The following is a 17355-nucleotide window of genomic DNA, read 5'->3' on the forward strand; positions in this document are numbered from 1 at the left end:
ACGCCGCCGCGTCTCCAAAGTCGACGTCCCCCGCCACGACAAGGAAACCTACCCGGCGAAAGACCGCAGCTCCTCCGCTAGCACGACTCATCTGGAGCCCAAGCCGAACTCCTCACTTGACAAGAAATCCAGCGGCGACGTCGACAGCAAGGGAGCCACTGCTATGGACACTGTGCACGCGAAGAACTCCACAGACTTGAATCTGTACTTGGATGCCGTGCTGACAGACATTTTGAAGAGCCACAAGAGAAAGCACCGCAGTGAGCTGAAACGTATCAAGCGGAGCAAAGCCATCATCGTACTGCTTGCAGTTGGTGTGCTGATCGCTGGCTCTGTGGGACACGTCTTGTTGCGACAAATTGTACCGTGAACGGGGCCTTTATACTTTGATCCATGCACGCTATGCTTATCTGAGTTCTGATATACTGCTGATGAAATTGTACCCCGCCATATCACCAAAGCACTGTATCTACTTGGATAATTGAATTTCGAAGCAAATAGCTTCATACACATTTAAACTTTATTTTATCCTTAGAATATATGGAACGTACCCGTGACCTGACCTTATTTACAACCCATGTTTCGTGCGAAACAAAAGCTGCATTTTTCTTTCACATCTTGTATGGACAAGTCCTAAAGACCTACAATGTAATTTCATGCAGTATCCGTTTCTACGAATAAGAAAAAAAGTCTTGTCGGGAATATGTTGTCTCATTTGTTGTCAGTGTCATGTTCAGCACCAAGGACAGGTATGTTTGTGTGTAGATTGCTTTCAGTACAAAGGAAAGGTATGCTTGCTTGTGCGCGGATGGTGTTTAGTACCAAGGACAGGTATGCTTGCGAGTAGACTGTGTTCAGCACCAAGGACATGTATGCTTGCTTGTGTGTAGATTGTGTTCAGTACCAAGGGCAGATATGCTTGCTTGTGTGTAGAATGTGTTCAGCACCAAAGACAGGCATGCTTGCTTGTGTTTAGATTGTGTTCAGCACCAAGGACAGGACTGCTTGCTTGGCTGCAGATTGTGTTCAGCACCAAGGATTTGTATACTTGCTTGTGTATAGATTGTGTTCAGAACCATGGACAGGTATGCTTGCCTGTGTGTGTGGATTGCTTACAGCACCAAGCACAAGAAAGTCCAAAACTTGTAGTTTCAATTCCTTAATTTTTACTTCTCTCAGCTCCATAAACTTTTTTTTTCAGTTTCAAAAACTACAGAAGTCAGCTGTATACTCAGCTCCATCTCCAGAAACTTTTTTCAGTTTCAAATACTACAGAAGTCAGCTGTATATATAATGCAAATGTCACACATCAGAAATCATATCATACAACAATCCGAAATATACAAGAATCAGAAATACAGAAAGTGCAAAGTGAAACAATACTTCCTAAGGGAACTGGTTTGAGGATGTTTCCCTTTAAGTACAAAAAAGGACTACAATATAACATAAAACACATACATATATGTACATACAATACAGAAATGTACATACAAATGTATATAGATACTGCTGAATACTAGTAGTATTGTATTGTGGCTGAAAGCAACACTGTTTACTATAACCAAGGTCCAAGATATTCAAACAATGTGCTTTTGAGCTAAAATCAAGTATAGAATCTTGAATAGTTTTTTGATAGGAGACACAAATATTTCTTTCTTTTATCTTATTTGGCTTGTCAGAATGTCACATTTTTTTCCAAATAAGTCTGAAATAAATATCTGTAATCTCAAACTACAAAAAGAGACTTAGTTGCAGAAAATAAATATGTTCTTCTAGTCCTTGTTTTACCATTTTATGGATACCTACACTCTGACTTTATATTATACCAAAGGAATAAAAAGGAGCTGGTATGAAATTCAAGGTTACCACTTGTATGAAATTATTTTTCATTCACAATTATAGTGGCTACTTTTAAGTGCTCAAGCATTGAACAGATCATCATATAACAATTCATTTGCAGTCCAGTCTAGGAAGACTACTAACAATAGGTCTCAATTCATTTCAAACTATAGTTTTCTCTCTTAACATGGCACAACAGAAATCAGCTGCAAGTCATATTTCAAGCCACCCATGATCAGCACTTTGGTCTATAGATGTAGGCGTAGGCAGAACGTACTGCACCCGTGCAAAACCCAAGTGCATAGAACTCCAGGCAGAGTATCTCATATAAGGTTTTATATTTTGCAAATCTAAGGATGATTTCCAGTCTGTAGTTTTAAAACGTTGTGTCAGAAAAGATATCATCTGCAATGGGCAAAATTCTGATGCAACACTCACCAAACATCGAACAAAAACTGAAACAATCGGGTTTGGTGCAGGCGCAGTACGTCCTGACAACATGGCGGTCTATATTACACATAACTCCACAAATTGAAGAAGGCACAGTTAAACTACAGCGTTGTCTGTGGGAATATTGAGGCAGCTCCACGGGAAAACACTACAGATACTCCTGAAAAAAAAGAAAACATTTCAGGATTAAAATGAAGTTGACATATTCTTCTATTTCACTTGCCAACATGTAGATTGTGTTCAGTACCAGGGACAGGTATACTTGTGTGTGGATTGCCAACATGTAGATTGTGTTCAGCGCCAAGGACAGGTATACATGCTTGGGTCGTGTGTAGATTGTGTTCAGTACCAAGGACAGGTATGGCTGCCAGTGTGTGAACTGTGTTCAGCATCAAGGACAGGTTTACTTGCTTTTGTTATATAAAAGTTTTCATGGTTATCTCAAAACAAGAGTTCTTAGTTTACCAGGCTGTAGGATGTGTTCCTGTCCTGTGGCCTTGACCTTGAGTCTCAGCTGCTGGTGACCTTTGTCCTGTCGTGTCAGGGTGACTCGGATCTGGTTACAGTCGGCTTCAAAGTTCAGCTTGTTTCGTCTGTAGCAGAACAACCATCCAAATCAAACCAAACAAATTACTTTTTGTAACTTACATGACTTTGTATGATCCACTGCTGACAGAGTCACATGTATGCATGACATGTATAATGTGATGTCACAGAACTGGTGGATCTCTCATTCCTTGGCAAAGACTGGAGCTGTACATGTAGTCAAAAATTTGGGTTGGAAATTACAAAAAAAAACTTGTTTTATAATTATATTATGTGATCCAAATGAGTGGTGAGGAAAGACGGCAGTCCAGCTGACCAGAATATAATGGTTGTGAACCGCCAGAGATGGAGGAATTTTGTGGACTGTCCCTACAGCTACTACCAGGGTAGCTACATGAGTGAGTGGTCGGACTGTGTTGTCTAACGGCAGAGCGTTTGGCTTGGAACCAAAAGGTCCTGGGTTCTAACCTTGCCATGCCTTGTGCCCTTGGGAAAGGCACTTTACATACACAAATTTCCTGGATAGAGGCCTGGGGAAATCCCACCTCGTATTAGCCACAAAAAAGATGCAGAATCTTTAGCTAGTTGAAGGTGGCTGCCTCTAAACGAAAGAAGAAGATTGAGTGATTTAGTGTTTAAGTGAGTGAATCAGTGAGTATGTGGTCAATAGAAAGACTGTTACAGTAGAACACATGTTGTAAGCAGTCCCACCTGTAGTCCAGCCCTATGATGTTAAAGTTGGTGGTGTGTTCTGGTATGGTAGGGTGGTAGTCCAGCTGGTTCTCCCTCAGTCTGATCCCGCCGTAACCGTTCATAACCGCCTGTAGGAAGCCGCCCATACCAGTCATGAAGTTCACCGCACCGGCCCCAAAACTAGTCTCCGTCCACACCTGAAAAAGTGATAAACAAAATATTAAACTAAACCTGATTAAAAAACAAGATAACATTTGGGAAGCAAATGCATAATGTTTACCTTCGGTCTGCTCTCAGACTGTTAATTCTTACTCAAAAACATCCATATATATGGTGACAGAAGTCTAAATCCCTCCTACTATAAAATTGCAACATGGTGTAACCCATCACCAGACACCATGGTGACAGACATCTGGTTCAGGTCATTGACCTTATTTGTTTGGAAAAGAACAGGAAGAAACTGAGCATGAACATAATAAATACATGTGTACACCCAAAGTGATTTCAGAGCAGTAAAACTGGATTTTAAAAGTCAATTTTCTTGTTATTTTAATTTTCATTTTGTCATGTGGTAAGTTGAAGCAATGCTACCCAATACCATACTAATATCTGTTACAGGTTTTCTTTGCCTTTCTAGTCCTAACTAAAACATGTCAAGGATGGTCAAAGATTTCTTGTTCTAACCTTGAATGGTTCTTGTATGTTTTTGTAGTTGCGAGCGAAGAGACTGTTGGCCTTGGTGATGTTACCCAGCTGGAGCCATCCCGTGGCGAAGATTCCCCAGGTCATGGCGGGTCCCTTCACGTCCGTCACACGCTCGTAGATGGTCAGGTCATTCCTGTAGACCTGTTCAGACATGTTGTACAGTAGGGGGTAACCCAGCAGGATCACGTCAGCCTGCTTTATCTGGATGTCTGGTGGGAGGGACAGAGAAAAGAAGCACTATTAATACAATATTAGTATGAAATAAAAAAAAGGTAAAGTTAATAAAAAAAGAAACACCCCCGGACTTGAACCCTTAACCTGCCACTCAGTAATTAAGTGGAGAATGTCATATCGCTTACCAATTGAGCTAAGTTTAGATGGACAAGAAATTATGCCTATCTATAGACTACAAAGTAGCTTACAGAACATGTAATTTCCAATACCCAATCAGCAACAGGAATGGAGGAAAGCTGCATGCCTATTGGCTCTTGCTCTGCATACCATTCTTATGAGTCACCCAGGTGCCAGGGCCACTACATTATGTACAGATTTTGTCGGAAAATGGCCAAAAAAACCCTCCAAAACGAGCCTGATTTATCTGGATGTCTGGTGGTACTGAAGAGAAAATGGAAGAACTTATCACAACCTTCTTCCTGTTGCCTAATGCCGATGTCCTGCCAGTACCACCCATAAATAGCTAGAAACAGCCTACCATACAAAACAAGCATTGCCAACCTTATTCTGTCAGAAACATTTCATTTTTCCTCATCATGGTTATGGGATAAGGCTGATTCAAATTACAACAAATTGACCAGAAAATTGACTTTGAACATTCATTTTTACTGGCCTGAAATCTCTTTGGGTGCAATTAAGGACAGGTGAAATTGATTTCATACAAAGAAAGGAAAAGATGTTGTACTTACTTGTAGTATAGCCTTCATATTCAGGATGATACTGAAGTTTCTGGTCAAATGGGACATACATGTTGTTGACAATGTCAGTCCAGTTGCTAGGTGTGGTCTTCCCTAGCAGCTTGGCTAACTTGGAAGCGAAGTTGATACTGTACATGGCCACGATGTTGGTGTAGGCAGAGTTGTCCACATTCTCATGGTATTCATCCGGGGGCATCACCGCTGCAAGATCCAAAAATAAAAGAAGAGCCACTGTGATAATGTTGTAGCAGGGCTCGAAATTCATTTTTGGGAATAGGTGAGCTGGTCCACCCAACATAAAAAATTATGTGCACAAAAAATGTTGGAGTGCACCATATAACATAAGTACTTAGTAGAATGTCAGTAAAAACTAATCATGTTTGATTAATTTCTAAAGAAAAGTACTTAGTATAACCACGATTTTGTTATTTTTCTGACACTCAGATCTTAAGGATATGCTGTATACTACACAAGTACTATACATTTAACATCTTAAAGTTTACATTCGTAAACCTACAATAATATTTGGGAGATTTTTTTCAAAGGGGAATAACGTTTTCTAATATAGAAAAGAGAGTTATGCTGCAAAGGGGGTTGGATATAACTACATCATTTTAGCTTGCATCTACCAATGATAAAATCTCGTCCAAGGACAGGGCATATCTTTTACAGACATACCAGATAATTTTTCTTTCTGGTTAACTTTGATAAGAACATACTCCATGTGGTTATCATGATAATTCTTGCTTTTAGATGATAAATACAAACCTTTTATAACATACTTCTTTTTGTCCTTATCATACTGAGTGCGGCTGGCCCAGAACTGTGCCATACTGGTGATGAAGTCGTAGCCTTTCTGGTACAACAGGAAGTCCACATCCTCGGTCGACAGGAAGTACTGCTGAGCCGCAAACGCGATGTCTCCCGTCACGTGGTGCTCGTACTTCAGCGGGCCCGGCGCCGGGCACACCTCGTGTCCCGTGTACGCGCTCTCCCACGGGAACATTGCGCCGTTGTAGCCCCTCTTCCGGGCGTTATCCTTCGCCGCGTCTAGTACGCGTGTGCGAGACTCCAACATGGACCGTGCCAACTCGGGATGGAGGAGTAGAATAGGGGGGTACATCCAAGTCGCCTGGTCCCAGAAGATGTGCCCTTGGTAGTCCGCTTGGTACTTTCCATTCGCCAGACCACCTGGACTTACCCCGAAAAACTCAAAATCTTTGGGAGCGTTGAGAGGAGGCAGGGAGCTGAGGATATAGTACAAGCTGCCGTAGATAGCCTGTTGGAGCTTCAGGTTACCCGTTGTTTCAATTCTGCCCTCCTCCCACACATTGAGCCAGGACTGGGTGTGGTTACTGTACAGTCGACCCTTACCTGTAGCGGTAGAGATACAACATGCCATTTAGGGAGCGAGTATGGCAGCCCCTGCATACAAATAGGATGGCACCCAGGCTAATTTAGAAAGGACACCACTGTGACAGCTAACAGACTTCCAGAGTAGTGACAGAGTAGTCTTTCTGTCATTTGACGGAATTTTGGGCCCAATCTGTCATCATTGACGAACACAAATCAGTGTGTAAAGATAGCCAACTGTGCAGACCTCCGGGCGGGTGGGAGTTTTGATACTGTGTTTTGTAGAATTTTTAACGCATTCTTTTGCCGGCCATCCTGCAACCAGCTGCCCAGAGAATGTTTATACCTGCCACCGTGGCCTGCACAGGAGGCTAGTAGGAAAGAGATGTCATAACACTGAAATAAAATTTGGCCTTCAAAAAAATTCCGCCTGTCCTGAGAACACTGTTCCAGAGTATTTCTAACACTGACCTGCAAGGTTCATCCCATTGTGGTAGAACTGCTGTGCCTCCTTCTGATTGGACGAGATGGATGTGATGAACGTCCAGGTCTGTGTTGATTGGTCGGCTGGAAGAGTGATGTTATCAGGGACTGGTGTCCACACCACATGGACTATCGGCTTGTCTCCTCCCTTTAGCTCTGGGGTCTTGATTTTACCCAGCATGTACCTGCAGAATATCATTTTGAGAAAAAATAAAAACAAAGACACCTGGTGAATGATGATATTGCCTAGTGTTCATATATATGCAAGTTGGGCTGAAATTTTTTCCATCATCTCAATTTTAGTTCCTGACTTCTAGAAAAAACTGTTGACCCTAGCATTTTTTCTGTGGACCGCTGCAAGGGACATAATTTTTTTAGCTTTTCTATGATCCATGATCTGACACCTGAGTGATGAAACGTTGTACAGCCAGTTTTCTAGCATTGGCATTGAAAATAAAAGTGTCCAAATGCAAGTTTTACTTTGTTAAACTGTATTGTATAAGTTAGATCACTAGAGACAGCCAAAGTCTAAAAAAAGTAGAAAAAAAGAAAAAAAAATAGGTACCAGCCCTACTTTTTTCAGGACTAAGACAGGAAACAACTTTTTTTTCCTAGCCCTTACTACAAATTGACCAGGTGCTACCCAGCTGTCTTGAGATTGAAATCCAAACTTACTTTCCTCCCTGAAAGTCAGGCCCATCGTGGAACTCTACATCATCACTTGGACCCCCCATGTTGCTCTTCAGGTCAACTCTGATTGGTTGAGGCTCCCTGGTTGCTATGGCGTTTGTCCTGTCGACCGTTATCTCCGTAACGAGAAGTCTGGAGTAGAACTGGTGAGCGTACGTACGCTGTTGCACGTTTGCCACCTCGGATTGTAACGTGTGGGTGAACACTCCTGGAAGCAAGTTATAGAAGCAAGATGTAGCCAGATAGATAGTTAGTCATAGTTAAATACATGTATTTAACTATAAATTTATCAAAATATTTCCAAATCCTAGCAGTGTTCTAGCTAGCATCTGTCTCTCCGTCATCTGACGAAATTTTGCCACTTATGACAGATAAAAATTTTGTCTAATCCGGCGTTATCTTTTGGTGGAAAAAAATTGGTGTGTAAAGATATGGAAACTGATTTCATTAATGCTTAAAATAACCCTTAGTCTACCAGCAAAATTTGTCCCTCAAAAGGCATTTTAGAGGATCTTTTTTTTTCAAAATTTTACTGGAGGAGCATGCCCAGGACTGTTGCACCCCTGGTGTCAAGCCTCGATTTATATTGAAAGTGGAAGTAAATTACACACAATAGGATTTTGTCAATATCTGAAATTTTGCCATGGTTAACCTGAAATGACAGTTTTGTACACTGAACGTACCACGTGCCACATCCAGGGCGTATGATTGGTTGGTGCTTCCATCCAGACTGACGGTAACCGACACGGTGGCGGGAATCCGTGCGCGGTGACTGGCCCCGCCCTCCCCGTTAAACAGTCCGTTCATGAAGATCGTGTCGCTGTAGACCGTAGTGGCGACGTAACCGTTCCCGACTGTGGCCATAAACTTCCTGTCATTGGGTAGGCTGGAAAGACATACAAGTATATCATTATACTACTCTCTAGTACTTTGAGGCTTAGGAAAAAAATGTTGTTTCCTGACCCACCCAAGAATAAATGCCTACCCTACCCTACCCTAGCCTTTTTTTTTGTGGAACCCTGCAAGGGACATGAATTTTTCAAGCCGATCGACCTTTTCTAGGTCCATGATCTAACACCTGAGTGATCAAACGTTGTATTAAAAATCAGTTTTTAAACTGTTACATTGACATTGAAAATAGAAGTGTCCTCATGCAAGTTTTACTTAACAGTGTATTGTATAAGTTGGATCGTTAAAGTCTGAAAAAGTAAATAAACATAAAGAAAAAAAATGATAATCCCCACCTACCGACCCTAATTTTTTCAGGACTGAAACAGGAAACATGACATCAATTTTTTTGTAGGCCTCAAGTTTTGTGCTATATTTTAAGAGATTTACTTTTACTTAAGATTGTTACAATCATGCAAATGGATGAAAATACTTTTAAAAACATTCATTGTTATCTATCATTCTATGGTGATATCCCACCTGTTAGATCTGAAGATAGTTGCCTCATCGTCCAACACCATGGCATGGCCGAGTTTGATGATCAGTAGTAAGACAAGCAGCACGACGCAACGTCCCATCTTGGACATCATACCTGGAGTAAAACACAATTGAGAAAGAAACTAGAAAGGTAACATTTGCAAAGCAAATGCATAATGTTTACCTAAATGCATATGGTCTGCAGCTGTTTAAATTCTTGCTCAAACTCTTTCATATATATATGGTGACAGGAGCCTAAATCCCTCCTGCTATAAAATTGCAACATGATGTAACCCAACACCAGTTACCATGGTGACAGACAGTCTGGTTCAGGTCATTGACCTCATTTGTTTGGAGAAGAGGAAGAAGAAACACTGCAAAAACAATGTTTGCCTTTGCTGTTCCTTCTTTCTCTTTTTCTTCCTCAAGCATGTAAGAAAACAGGGTCAACTGTAACGTTAACTCTTATGAAAGTTAGCATTTTAGGCAAGCTTGTGCTATATCAATCACAATAAAAGAAGAAAATGCACTATTGACAAGACGAAGTTCAAAATTGTCTGCTATAGACAGGATCATCCTGAACCTCTGCTTGGAGAGTATACGTAGTCAAGTGTGAACATTTTAGAAATGGTTGGGACCTGTACTCAGCTGTAGTCACATGTCCGCCACTGATACAGTACGGAAGTGTGTCCGGCAAACATGTTTGAAAAAAGTGAACGCACTTGAAACTGTTTACCGATGCCAAATAATGATCAAACACTAACCGACGATAATCATGTACCTTGCTCCCTTTCACTAGCCTCAACCAGGCTTCGGAAGCGGCAGGATGGAAAGATTGGCCAGTTTGCCGCTCCATGTTCATATACTAAGGACTATTAAAGTAATGTTATATTCATAATACATGTAGCGGACTAACTCCCCTGGTATGCTATCTGTCTATTTGGCTCTTCACATCCGCTTCTGAAGCCTGGTAGAGGCTAAAATGTTACCACGTTGGCGTGCTAGTTCTTTTCTTACCTGCTCCCGGCAAGGACACGATCATGTGATAGTCAGTCTGTGATGTACTGATTTACTGCAAGTGTCGTAAATGCAGCCCATGAACTGTTGTAAAATACTTGTACCATATGGAAGAGACCATTTTAGAAACAGGGCATTAATATTTAAAAATTCAAAGAACTACACTACTTATGAAGCTGACAAAGATGTCTTAAGTATCAAATTCTACCTATTTATATGTAATTAATTGCTTGTTGACAATTTTGAATCATTTACTCATTCAGAATTGAAATGAATTTTGCTCACTAAATCTAAAAGTGGCACATTCTGATTACCGTAAAGTGGGCGGGTCCATGAAGACCGGAAGAGATCATGTGTTTGCAAGTTTCGTAAGATTTTGAAGGACGTTCGGCTTTATCTCCGTTACAGTGTGACCTTAACTCCTTCAAGACGTCGCGATGGGCTCTAAGATAAGTAAGGCTCCTAAGGCAGCACTGAGACCGATGAAGAACATGAATGTGGAGGCTCGGGCGCACAGACTTCTGGAGCGGGACAAACCCAAACCCGCGCCTCAGTACCCCAGCACCAAGGAAGAGATAGCAAGAGTACAGAAACGTACGTGTTGTTATATGCAGTAGTTCTATTACATAATGTAGTAGTCTAGTTAGAATACCTGTCTCAGCTATTGAATTGGAAGCAGAAAAATTGCACCATTGCAATTAATAATCCTGTAAAATTATAAAACACGTCGTTCTATTATTGCCAGGATCATCATGTCAATAAAATAATATATTTCTGTTATTGACAGGATCACCATGTTAATATCTTTCTGTTATTGATCACCCTCTTAATATTAATATAATAAAACATATCTTTCTGTGTTACTGATAGGATCACCCTGTTAATAAAACATATCTTTCTGTTATTGACAGGATCATCCTGTCAATAGTGCAAAAATGTCTGTTCCCTAGCTTAAGTGATCATATATGTATAATGAACAAAAAAGCAAGCAACTACAGATATGAATGAATGAACTTTATTGCTCGACAGTTGTACATGGTACAATGTATGGCATCAATAACAATGTGATCAATACAATCAAGTCTATTCTAAGAGACTACTAGTATTACTACAGGAATAAGACAGTAAACGGTGTATGACATGATATGCCACTTGAGGGAAGGAAGCTTGAAGTTGTACATGCAAAACTGAGAGTTCCTTTTTCGTTCAAGGAGGTTTAATTAAAAAATCCTTGTTTTGTTTCAGTCCATCCTGAAATTGTGAAGCTGCAACAGACCAAAGATGTCAGACTAGATGATTTCCTCAAGCAGGTCAGAGTGGAGTCACATGACCCAGTACCTAAGGTAAGCAGACTTCTGCAACGAGAAGTAAAATAGGCTCTTTTTTGAATTTTTATCATTCATAGCAGTAGAGCAAAGTTTGCAAACTTCTTTCTGTGTGTAAAAGTTACTAGACCAAAAAGTGCATTTTACCTTTGAATCTGCCTTTTGCACCTAGACTATTGAAGGAGATAGAACAGAGGCTCTTCCAGATTCTAGTCAAATATCATCCAGTAAAAGACAAGTCTCTTCAGGTGATTCACTGGATGTTAGGGTAGTGACAGAAGGTGGGTGGACCATGACTTTGTTAGTTCATTTTTGTAGTGTAGTATAAAATATCAAACTAGAAAGGTAACATTTTCAAAGCAGGTACATAATGTTAACATTCCCCAAACCTAACAAACTGCTGTTTATTCTTATTTATAATAATTATATACATATAATGACCAGCCCTTTCTTTTTTTGCAACTTGCTACATAATGCATTCCAACACCAAAGGATGTCTGCTGCAACACAAGTTACAGTACCATGCGACAGATATCTGCTTCAGATCATTAACCTTATGTGTTTGGTGAAGAACAAACATAGTAGAAACAATATAGTTTTCCTTCTGAAAAGATAAACATTAATATCAAAGTGTTTGTAACAAATTTGGATGGTGTATTGTTTGTTTGCCAAGCCATTTTTCTTTCTGATTTCCAGGGAAGATGACCGTTACCCAGATTCTGGAGGTCCTTGTCAGACACAAGAAAGATCCAGAGGAGTGGTCAGCGGAGAGGGTGTCTCAGGAATTCAATCTGGAGCTTGAACATGCCCAAGGACTCTTAACGTACTTCAAAACTTTTGAAGTCAAGGCGTTTGGACAGATCCCAGAGGAGATCAAGAAACAAATCAACCCTGGTACCAAGTCGGCACCATGAGGTCACATTTACCAAGAGAAGAACTTTATGAAATTATGAAGTTATGAAAAGATCCCTAGCCTTCTATTTGAACAAGAGACTTAATAGAATTGTTTGTAGATGATTGATTGATTGTGTATAAAGTAGAGTCATGTGGATTCATCTATCACACTGCAGTTGTCTCTCAGTAATTAAAGCATCATTGATCGACTTGTTACTGTTAGGAGCATTCTTGGTTTTAGTATACTGGTAGTATTTATACTATTGTGTACACATAAATCCCTTGTCATTTTGTAAAGCATAACATATTAACATATACATGTGTATAAAGAATGACTCCAGTCTTGTGTATTGTGAAACCTACAGTTGTATTTGTGTCCAGTCAAAAAATGAACTTTTTGGTACAGTGGTCTGTTCATACTCGTTTACTATGTAAGTTATAATCTTAGCTCTGATTCTGAGACCTATATCAGGAAAAAAATAAAAGATATGAACATTGAATGGGTATGTGCATCAACCATACATGTGTCAATCCAGTTTGTCTAAGAGTCCGACAAGACAAAGGAGCTTTCCAAGTCTTTGTCATAAATATTTTGGCAGAAAACAGTGCATAAACTCATCCCTGAACACCTGCTTTGGTCAGAGTTCTATATGACAGCGCTTATTGTTTAATATATACTCAGTATATATAAACAATAGTACAACATTCAACTTCGAACAAAAGTTTGTTGTTTTAAAGGAAAAATACACATAAGCTTCAAAGTGGACAGTTGAGAATGAAAATTTAGCTGTTAGAATACAAAGTAGCAACTGTATGACTGCTCAAATTCATCACTGGACTGACAAAATTATTGCACAAATTCAACATAACATCATTAGTATATACAACTTGAATTGTAATGAATAGTAGAAATCTTAGATACTAAGATTGCAATGCAATGAAATGTAACTTATTACACAAAAGCCAATACCAAGAGTAAATCCAGTGCACCAGGACAGACAACGGTGAACCAACCTATACAAGTCCTTCAAATCAGTTCTGTATACACCTACAGTTGCTCCTTTTTTGCATGGACACTAAAAACACATCAGTGTATGAGAGCACATTGGCAGAACGTACTGCACCTGAACGAAATCCGTAATGTATTATGCATTGCACTTCAGCAGAACGTCTCATACTAGTATAAGGTCATATTTGCTCATATAAGGTTAACATCCCATCTGTAGTTTCCATATGTGTCAGAAAAGATATCGTCTGCAACAGGCAAAATTCTAATGCAACATTGACCAAACTCAGGATTTTGCGTAGGTGCAGTATGCATGTTCTGCTAATGTGCTGTGTATGAGATATATTCAGGTCTAGCCTTCTCTGTTACTGGAGATTTTTAAATTTTTCGCTCCAGTTCCGAGTGAGCTGGAGGTAGAACTCGGGTGAGTTTGGTGTGTAGTCACTGTAGGTGTAATTCCCAACCCTCTTTGGCACTGCCATTTCCACCTGCGTCCCTTCGTGCCACTCGTTGAAAGAAGTCACCGAAATGATCTCCGGGCTAGTATCAAACGCCGCCTGGAATGCATCATTGTAATATTTCCCGTTGAGACGCTTTCTCGTGTTCCGTCCGTTCCACGGGCGCACCCTCGTGTCCACGTAGCCAGGTCCGATGCTGGGTATGAACATTATCTTATTCTGGTTTGCAAACTGCTTGAGCGTTTTCCAGTTCGTGAAGGAGGAACCATATGTGAAACCGTTTGTAGCAAAGTAGGTGTAAAATCCATCGAACCCGCCCTGGATAATCTCATTCCTGTGTTTTTGTTCGACAAGAAGGCCCAGGAAAATGCCGTCATAGGCCGTGTTTCTGATCGTGTGGGAGCCAGTTGGGGAGAGCAGATTTCTCCAGTCTTTGGAGGGGAGATTGTAAGAGTCGTATATGTAGAACAGTGGGAGGGACTTTCCGTTTCTGGTATGGCGGTAGAACGCGGGATGGGCTCCGTATGTGTCGACAATGTACCTGACAGAGTGCTGCAGGCTCCAGTCTGTCCTTCCCTCGTAAGGTTCAATATGAAAGGCAACCTGTGGAGACAACACCATGTACAATTGTTCATGGTAAAGTTGATGCAACTTTGCTGCAACACAAAAGGGAACTCACCATAATTATTTTTTGGTGGAACTTGCCAACCTTCGTCAATAGGAATTATCTTTTTTTGTTTTTATTAGACTTTGGCAATCTCTAATGATCCAACTTATACAGTAAAGTTTAACAAAGTAAAACTGGCATGAGGACGTGTGTTATGTTGGTAAACTGACTGTACAACGTTTCATCAAGTGTCTGACCATGGAGCTAGAAAAGGTCGATCAGCTTGAAAAATTTATGTCCCTTGCTGGGGTTCACCAAAATAAAGGCTAGGGTCGGCAGTTTTTCTACGGTCAGGAAATAAGAAACACTACGTATACATTTTTTTCTTAGGCCTAAGGGGGGTTTTGAACGTTATCATGGCCCAGGTGTAACATACTGATGGTTTTTTTTATTTTATTTTTTTTTATTGTCCAATCAGTACCCGTGCAGTCGCAGCCTTTATACGGCTGAATTGATGAAGGGTATCACAATAATCAATACAAATCACAACAATTACAACAATCAAATAATACACATGATACACATGTTTGTTCCACAATTATTTTTGTGGAACTGTCGCAAGGGTCTGAGCGGCTGCCATTCGGCGCCACAAGGTGACCTCAATACGACTTTCCCCAACCGAAGTTAGGTACCCATTCACACCTGGGTGGAGTGATGAAATTACTGATAAAGGTTACTGGTACATGTATTTGCTAAATATTACCTTTAGGCTGTATTTCTGAGCAGCATCCATGAGTGCTGGGATGAGAGAGTCACTTGGCTGGCCCTCATTGTCAGCCTGCTCTGGAGGGTACCATGATACTGCAAATACTCCTGCAGCAGACACATTCAATAAATATTGTCAGGGCTTAAAATACTCTTTCTGTTTACCCAGACTAGTGCAGGTAAAATGAAAAATAACCTGCACGAGACAAATTTTACTCGCACCACTCAAAATTTTCGAAAGTATGGATCATATTAAAAACTGTTCAGGAACATTTGCCATCATTTCTTTTATACAACACTTCAAAGGTCGCAGATGACAGTCAAATAAAAATCCACTTACACTTACAATGTACTAGTATATCATACAATGGACTGTCCAGTGTATGTTAGGTGCAAATAGACATCAGAAATACCTGCCAGCCTGGTTCATATACTAGTACCAGACCTATTTTATCCTCCCTGCAAATACAGTATTGCAAAAATAGGTCTGGTAACCAGGCTATATACCTATGTACAGGGCTCCAATTTTACCTGTACTGACCAATTAATGTATATGCAAGTATTTTCAGCCCTGTATTGTGTACTAAAAAGGGAGACTTCTGTATCTAGTAGTCTTTGTTTCATACAAGCAGCAAGGCTCACCTATCCCTGCATATCTCATCTGCTGCATGTGATGTTCAATAACAGCAGGGTCAGATGAGCTGTAAGCTCCCAGACTGGGGTAGAAGTTTGCCCCTACGTCATCTGGTGGCTCGTGCCTCCCCGTGGGCCACTTCTTAGCCTCCTGTTTGTTCCAGTGCGGAATAAGGTTGTGGTTCCAGTGGAGATATTTCCCGTTTTGTTCAGGGTTGCCGTACCACGGGTAGTAGAAAACGTGAAGGTTGTAGTTCGGCGGAGCGAAGTCTTCCTCTCTGAATGCCGCTGGAGTGTCGGCTTTACCGTTACTGTCGACTTGTAGAGAGTCCAGCCCCACTCGAGGCACAAAACCCTGTTTGGAGTCAGCTTCAATGGTGTCATGTTGTTCGATATTCTGGTCTTGTTTCTGCTGTTGGCTGTCCACTACAAGACCGACGTGCGGCACAAAAATTGGACGTTTCTCCTCATTTTTCTCCTTGATATTTTTGTTGTGGTTGGGGAATACTTTTGGCAGAGTGGTTCTGTGTAGTGCCAATCGCTTCTTCAGGTCCACTTTTGGCAGTGCGAACGGCCCGACTACCTGGTCGAGGGTGTGGTCAGACTGGGACAGGCTGTACACAGAGAACAGGCAGCTGCCCAGGAAACACACCAGGATGACCCCAACGAGAAGCTTTTCTGATCTCCAAAATGTACGGAATGCCATGGTGTTACCCTAAGGCTTAGAAATGTGTATCGCGATGGGTCCAGTTAAGTTGTCAAACATACTAGTATACGTGTTCTCAATTCTAACTAAAGGAAAACGACAAAATTGCTTCTAGTCAACTTTGTCAGAAAATTAATTTTTGCTAGCTTGGTGACCATTCTTGACGTATAACAGGTAGACTAGTGTTCCAGCCGGCCCCTGCTAGTTTGCCTAGCTGGCACAGGGCTTTCCTCTTGCAGTTGGTCGTTGCAGGCGGTTCTTACTCTCCCTATGTCGGCTAGGCGGGTGGCCACAGTTAGTGCTGGAGCCACAACGGTCTTTTTCACCAGGCTAACTTTCTGCATCCGCCCACAATATGGTATTAGATGAACACAGGCCGGTATGTTTACACTTGCTTGCGGTCTGCTTGTGGCTGTCCTCTGCCGGATATGCGGGTTGTCGGTGGGTCACTCCGAGCGCTTCTCAAGTGTTTGAACCCTTATCCTTGTAAGAGGAGCATTCCAGCTGGCTGTAGCTGCAGCTGCATCATGGCACCTGCAGCTGAAGCACCTGTAGCTTCCACTGCACCTGCCCAAACGGTAGCAAACATACCCCAAACCACTACTTCCGCATTGCATGACCTTTTGACCTTCGGCAATGCATTGTGGGTCAAATGAGAGTTTGGCGAACTTTGTAAAACCCCATTTCATTGGTCGGAAGCTTACTGAGTGTTTTATGATTTGTTAATGTCTCTTCTCATCCCAAAAAAGTTGTGTATCATAGTCAAGATGAAAACATAACCAAAGATATCTTGAATATGTTTAAAGGTATAGATATCCCGTATATACT

The 17355-nt window shown here is 41.1% G+C and overlaps 3 protein-coding genes across 3 annotated transcripts; 1 reads left to right on the forward strand and 2 right to left on the reverse strand.

Moving 5' to 3' along the window:
* Positions 1 to 2360: 2360 nt before the first annotated feature.
* On the reverse strand, positions 2361 to 10169 carry LOC109464648 (acid trehalase-like protein 1). The gene is made up of 11 exons (XM_019761661.1): positions 10134 to 10169; positions 9120 to 9231; positions 8375 to 8577; positions 7677 to 7899; positions 6990 to 7186; positions 5934 to 6539; positions 5157 to 5366; positions 4213 to 4442; positions 3547 to 3725; positions 2755 to 2882; positions 2361 to 2449 (listed from the first exon to the last, which is right to left on the reverse strand). Exons 1-11 carry the CDS (start codon positions 10156 to 10158, stop codon positions 2391 to 2393), a joined length of 2172 nt encoding a protein of 723 aa, XP_019617220.1. The 5' UTR covers positions 10159 to 10169; the 3' UTR covers positions 2361 to 2390.
* Positions 10170 to 10470: 301 nt separating this feature from the next.
* LOC109464641 (NADH dehydrogenase [ubiquinone] 1 alpha subcomplex assembly factor 4-like) lies at positions 10471 to 12852 on the forward strand. The gene is made up of 4 exons (XM_019761650.1): positions 10471 to 10727; positions 11379 to 11476; positions 11631 to 11739; positions 12155 to 12852. Exons 1-4 carry the CDS (start codon positions 10571 to 10573, stop codon positions 12370 to 12372), a joined length of 582 nt encoding a protein of 193 aa, XP_019617209.1. The 5' UTR covers positions 10471 to 10570; the 3' UTR covers positions 12373 to 12852.
* A 705-nt stretch (positions 12853 to 13557) lies between these two features.
* Positions 13558 to 17147, reverse strand: LOC109464637 (glycoprotein endo-alpha-1,2-mannosidase-like). Its single transcript, XM_019761648.1, has 3 exons — positions 15831 to 17147; positions 15187 to 15296; positions 13558 to 14419 (listed from the first exon to the last, which is right to left on the reverse strand). The coding sequence occupies exons 1-3, from the start codon at positions 16525 to 16527 to the stop codon at positions 13724 to 13726; spliced, it is 1503 nt and encodes a 500-aa protein (XP_019617207.1). The 5' UTR covers positions 16528 to 17147; the 3' UTR covers positions 13558 to 13723.
* Between the last annotated feature and the right edge of the window lie 208 nt (positions 17148 to 17355).

Source organism: Branchiostoma belcheri, unplaced genomic scaffold, assembly GCF_001625305.1.
Source record: "Branchiostoma belcheri isolate BF01 breed outbred unplaced genomic scaffold, Haploidv18h27 scaffold14, whole genome shotgun sequence".
NCBI classification, from domain to species: domain Eukaryota; kingdom Metazoa; phylum Chordata; class Leptocardii; order Amphioxiformes; family Branchiostomatidae; genus Branchiostoma; species Branchiostoma belcheri.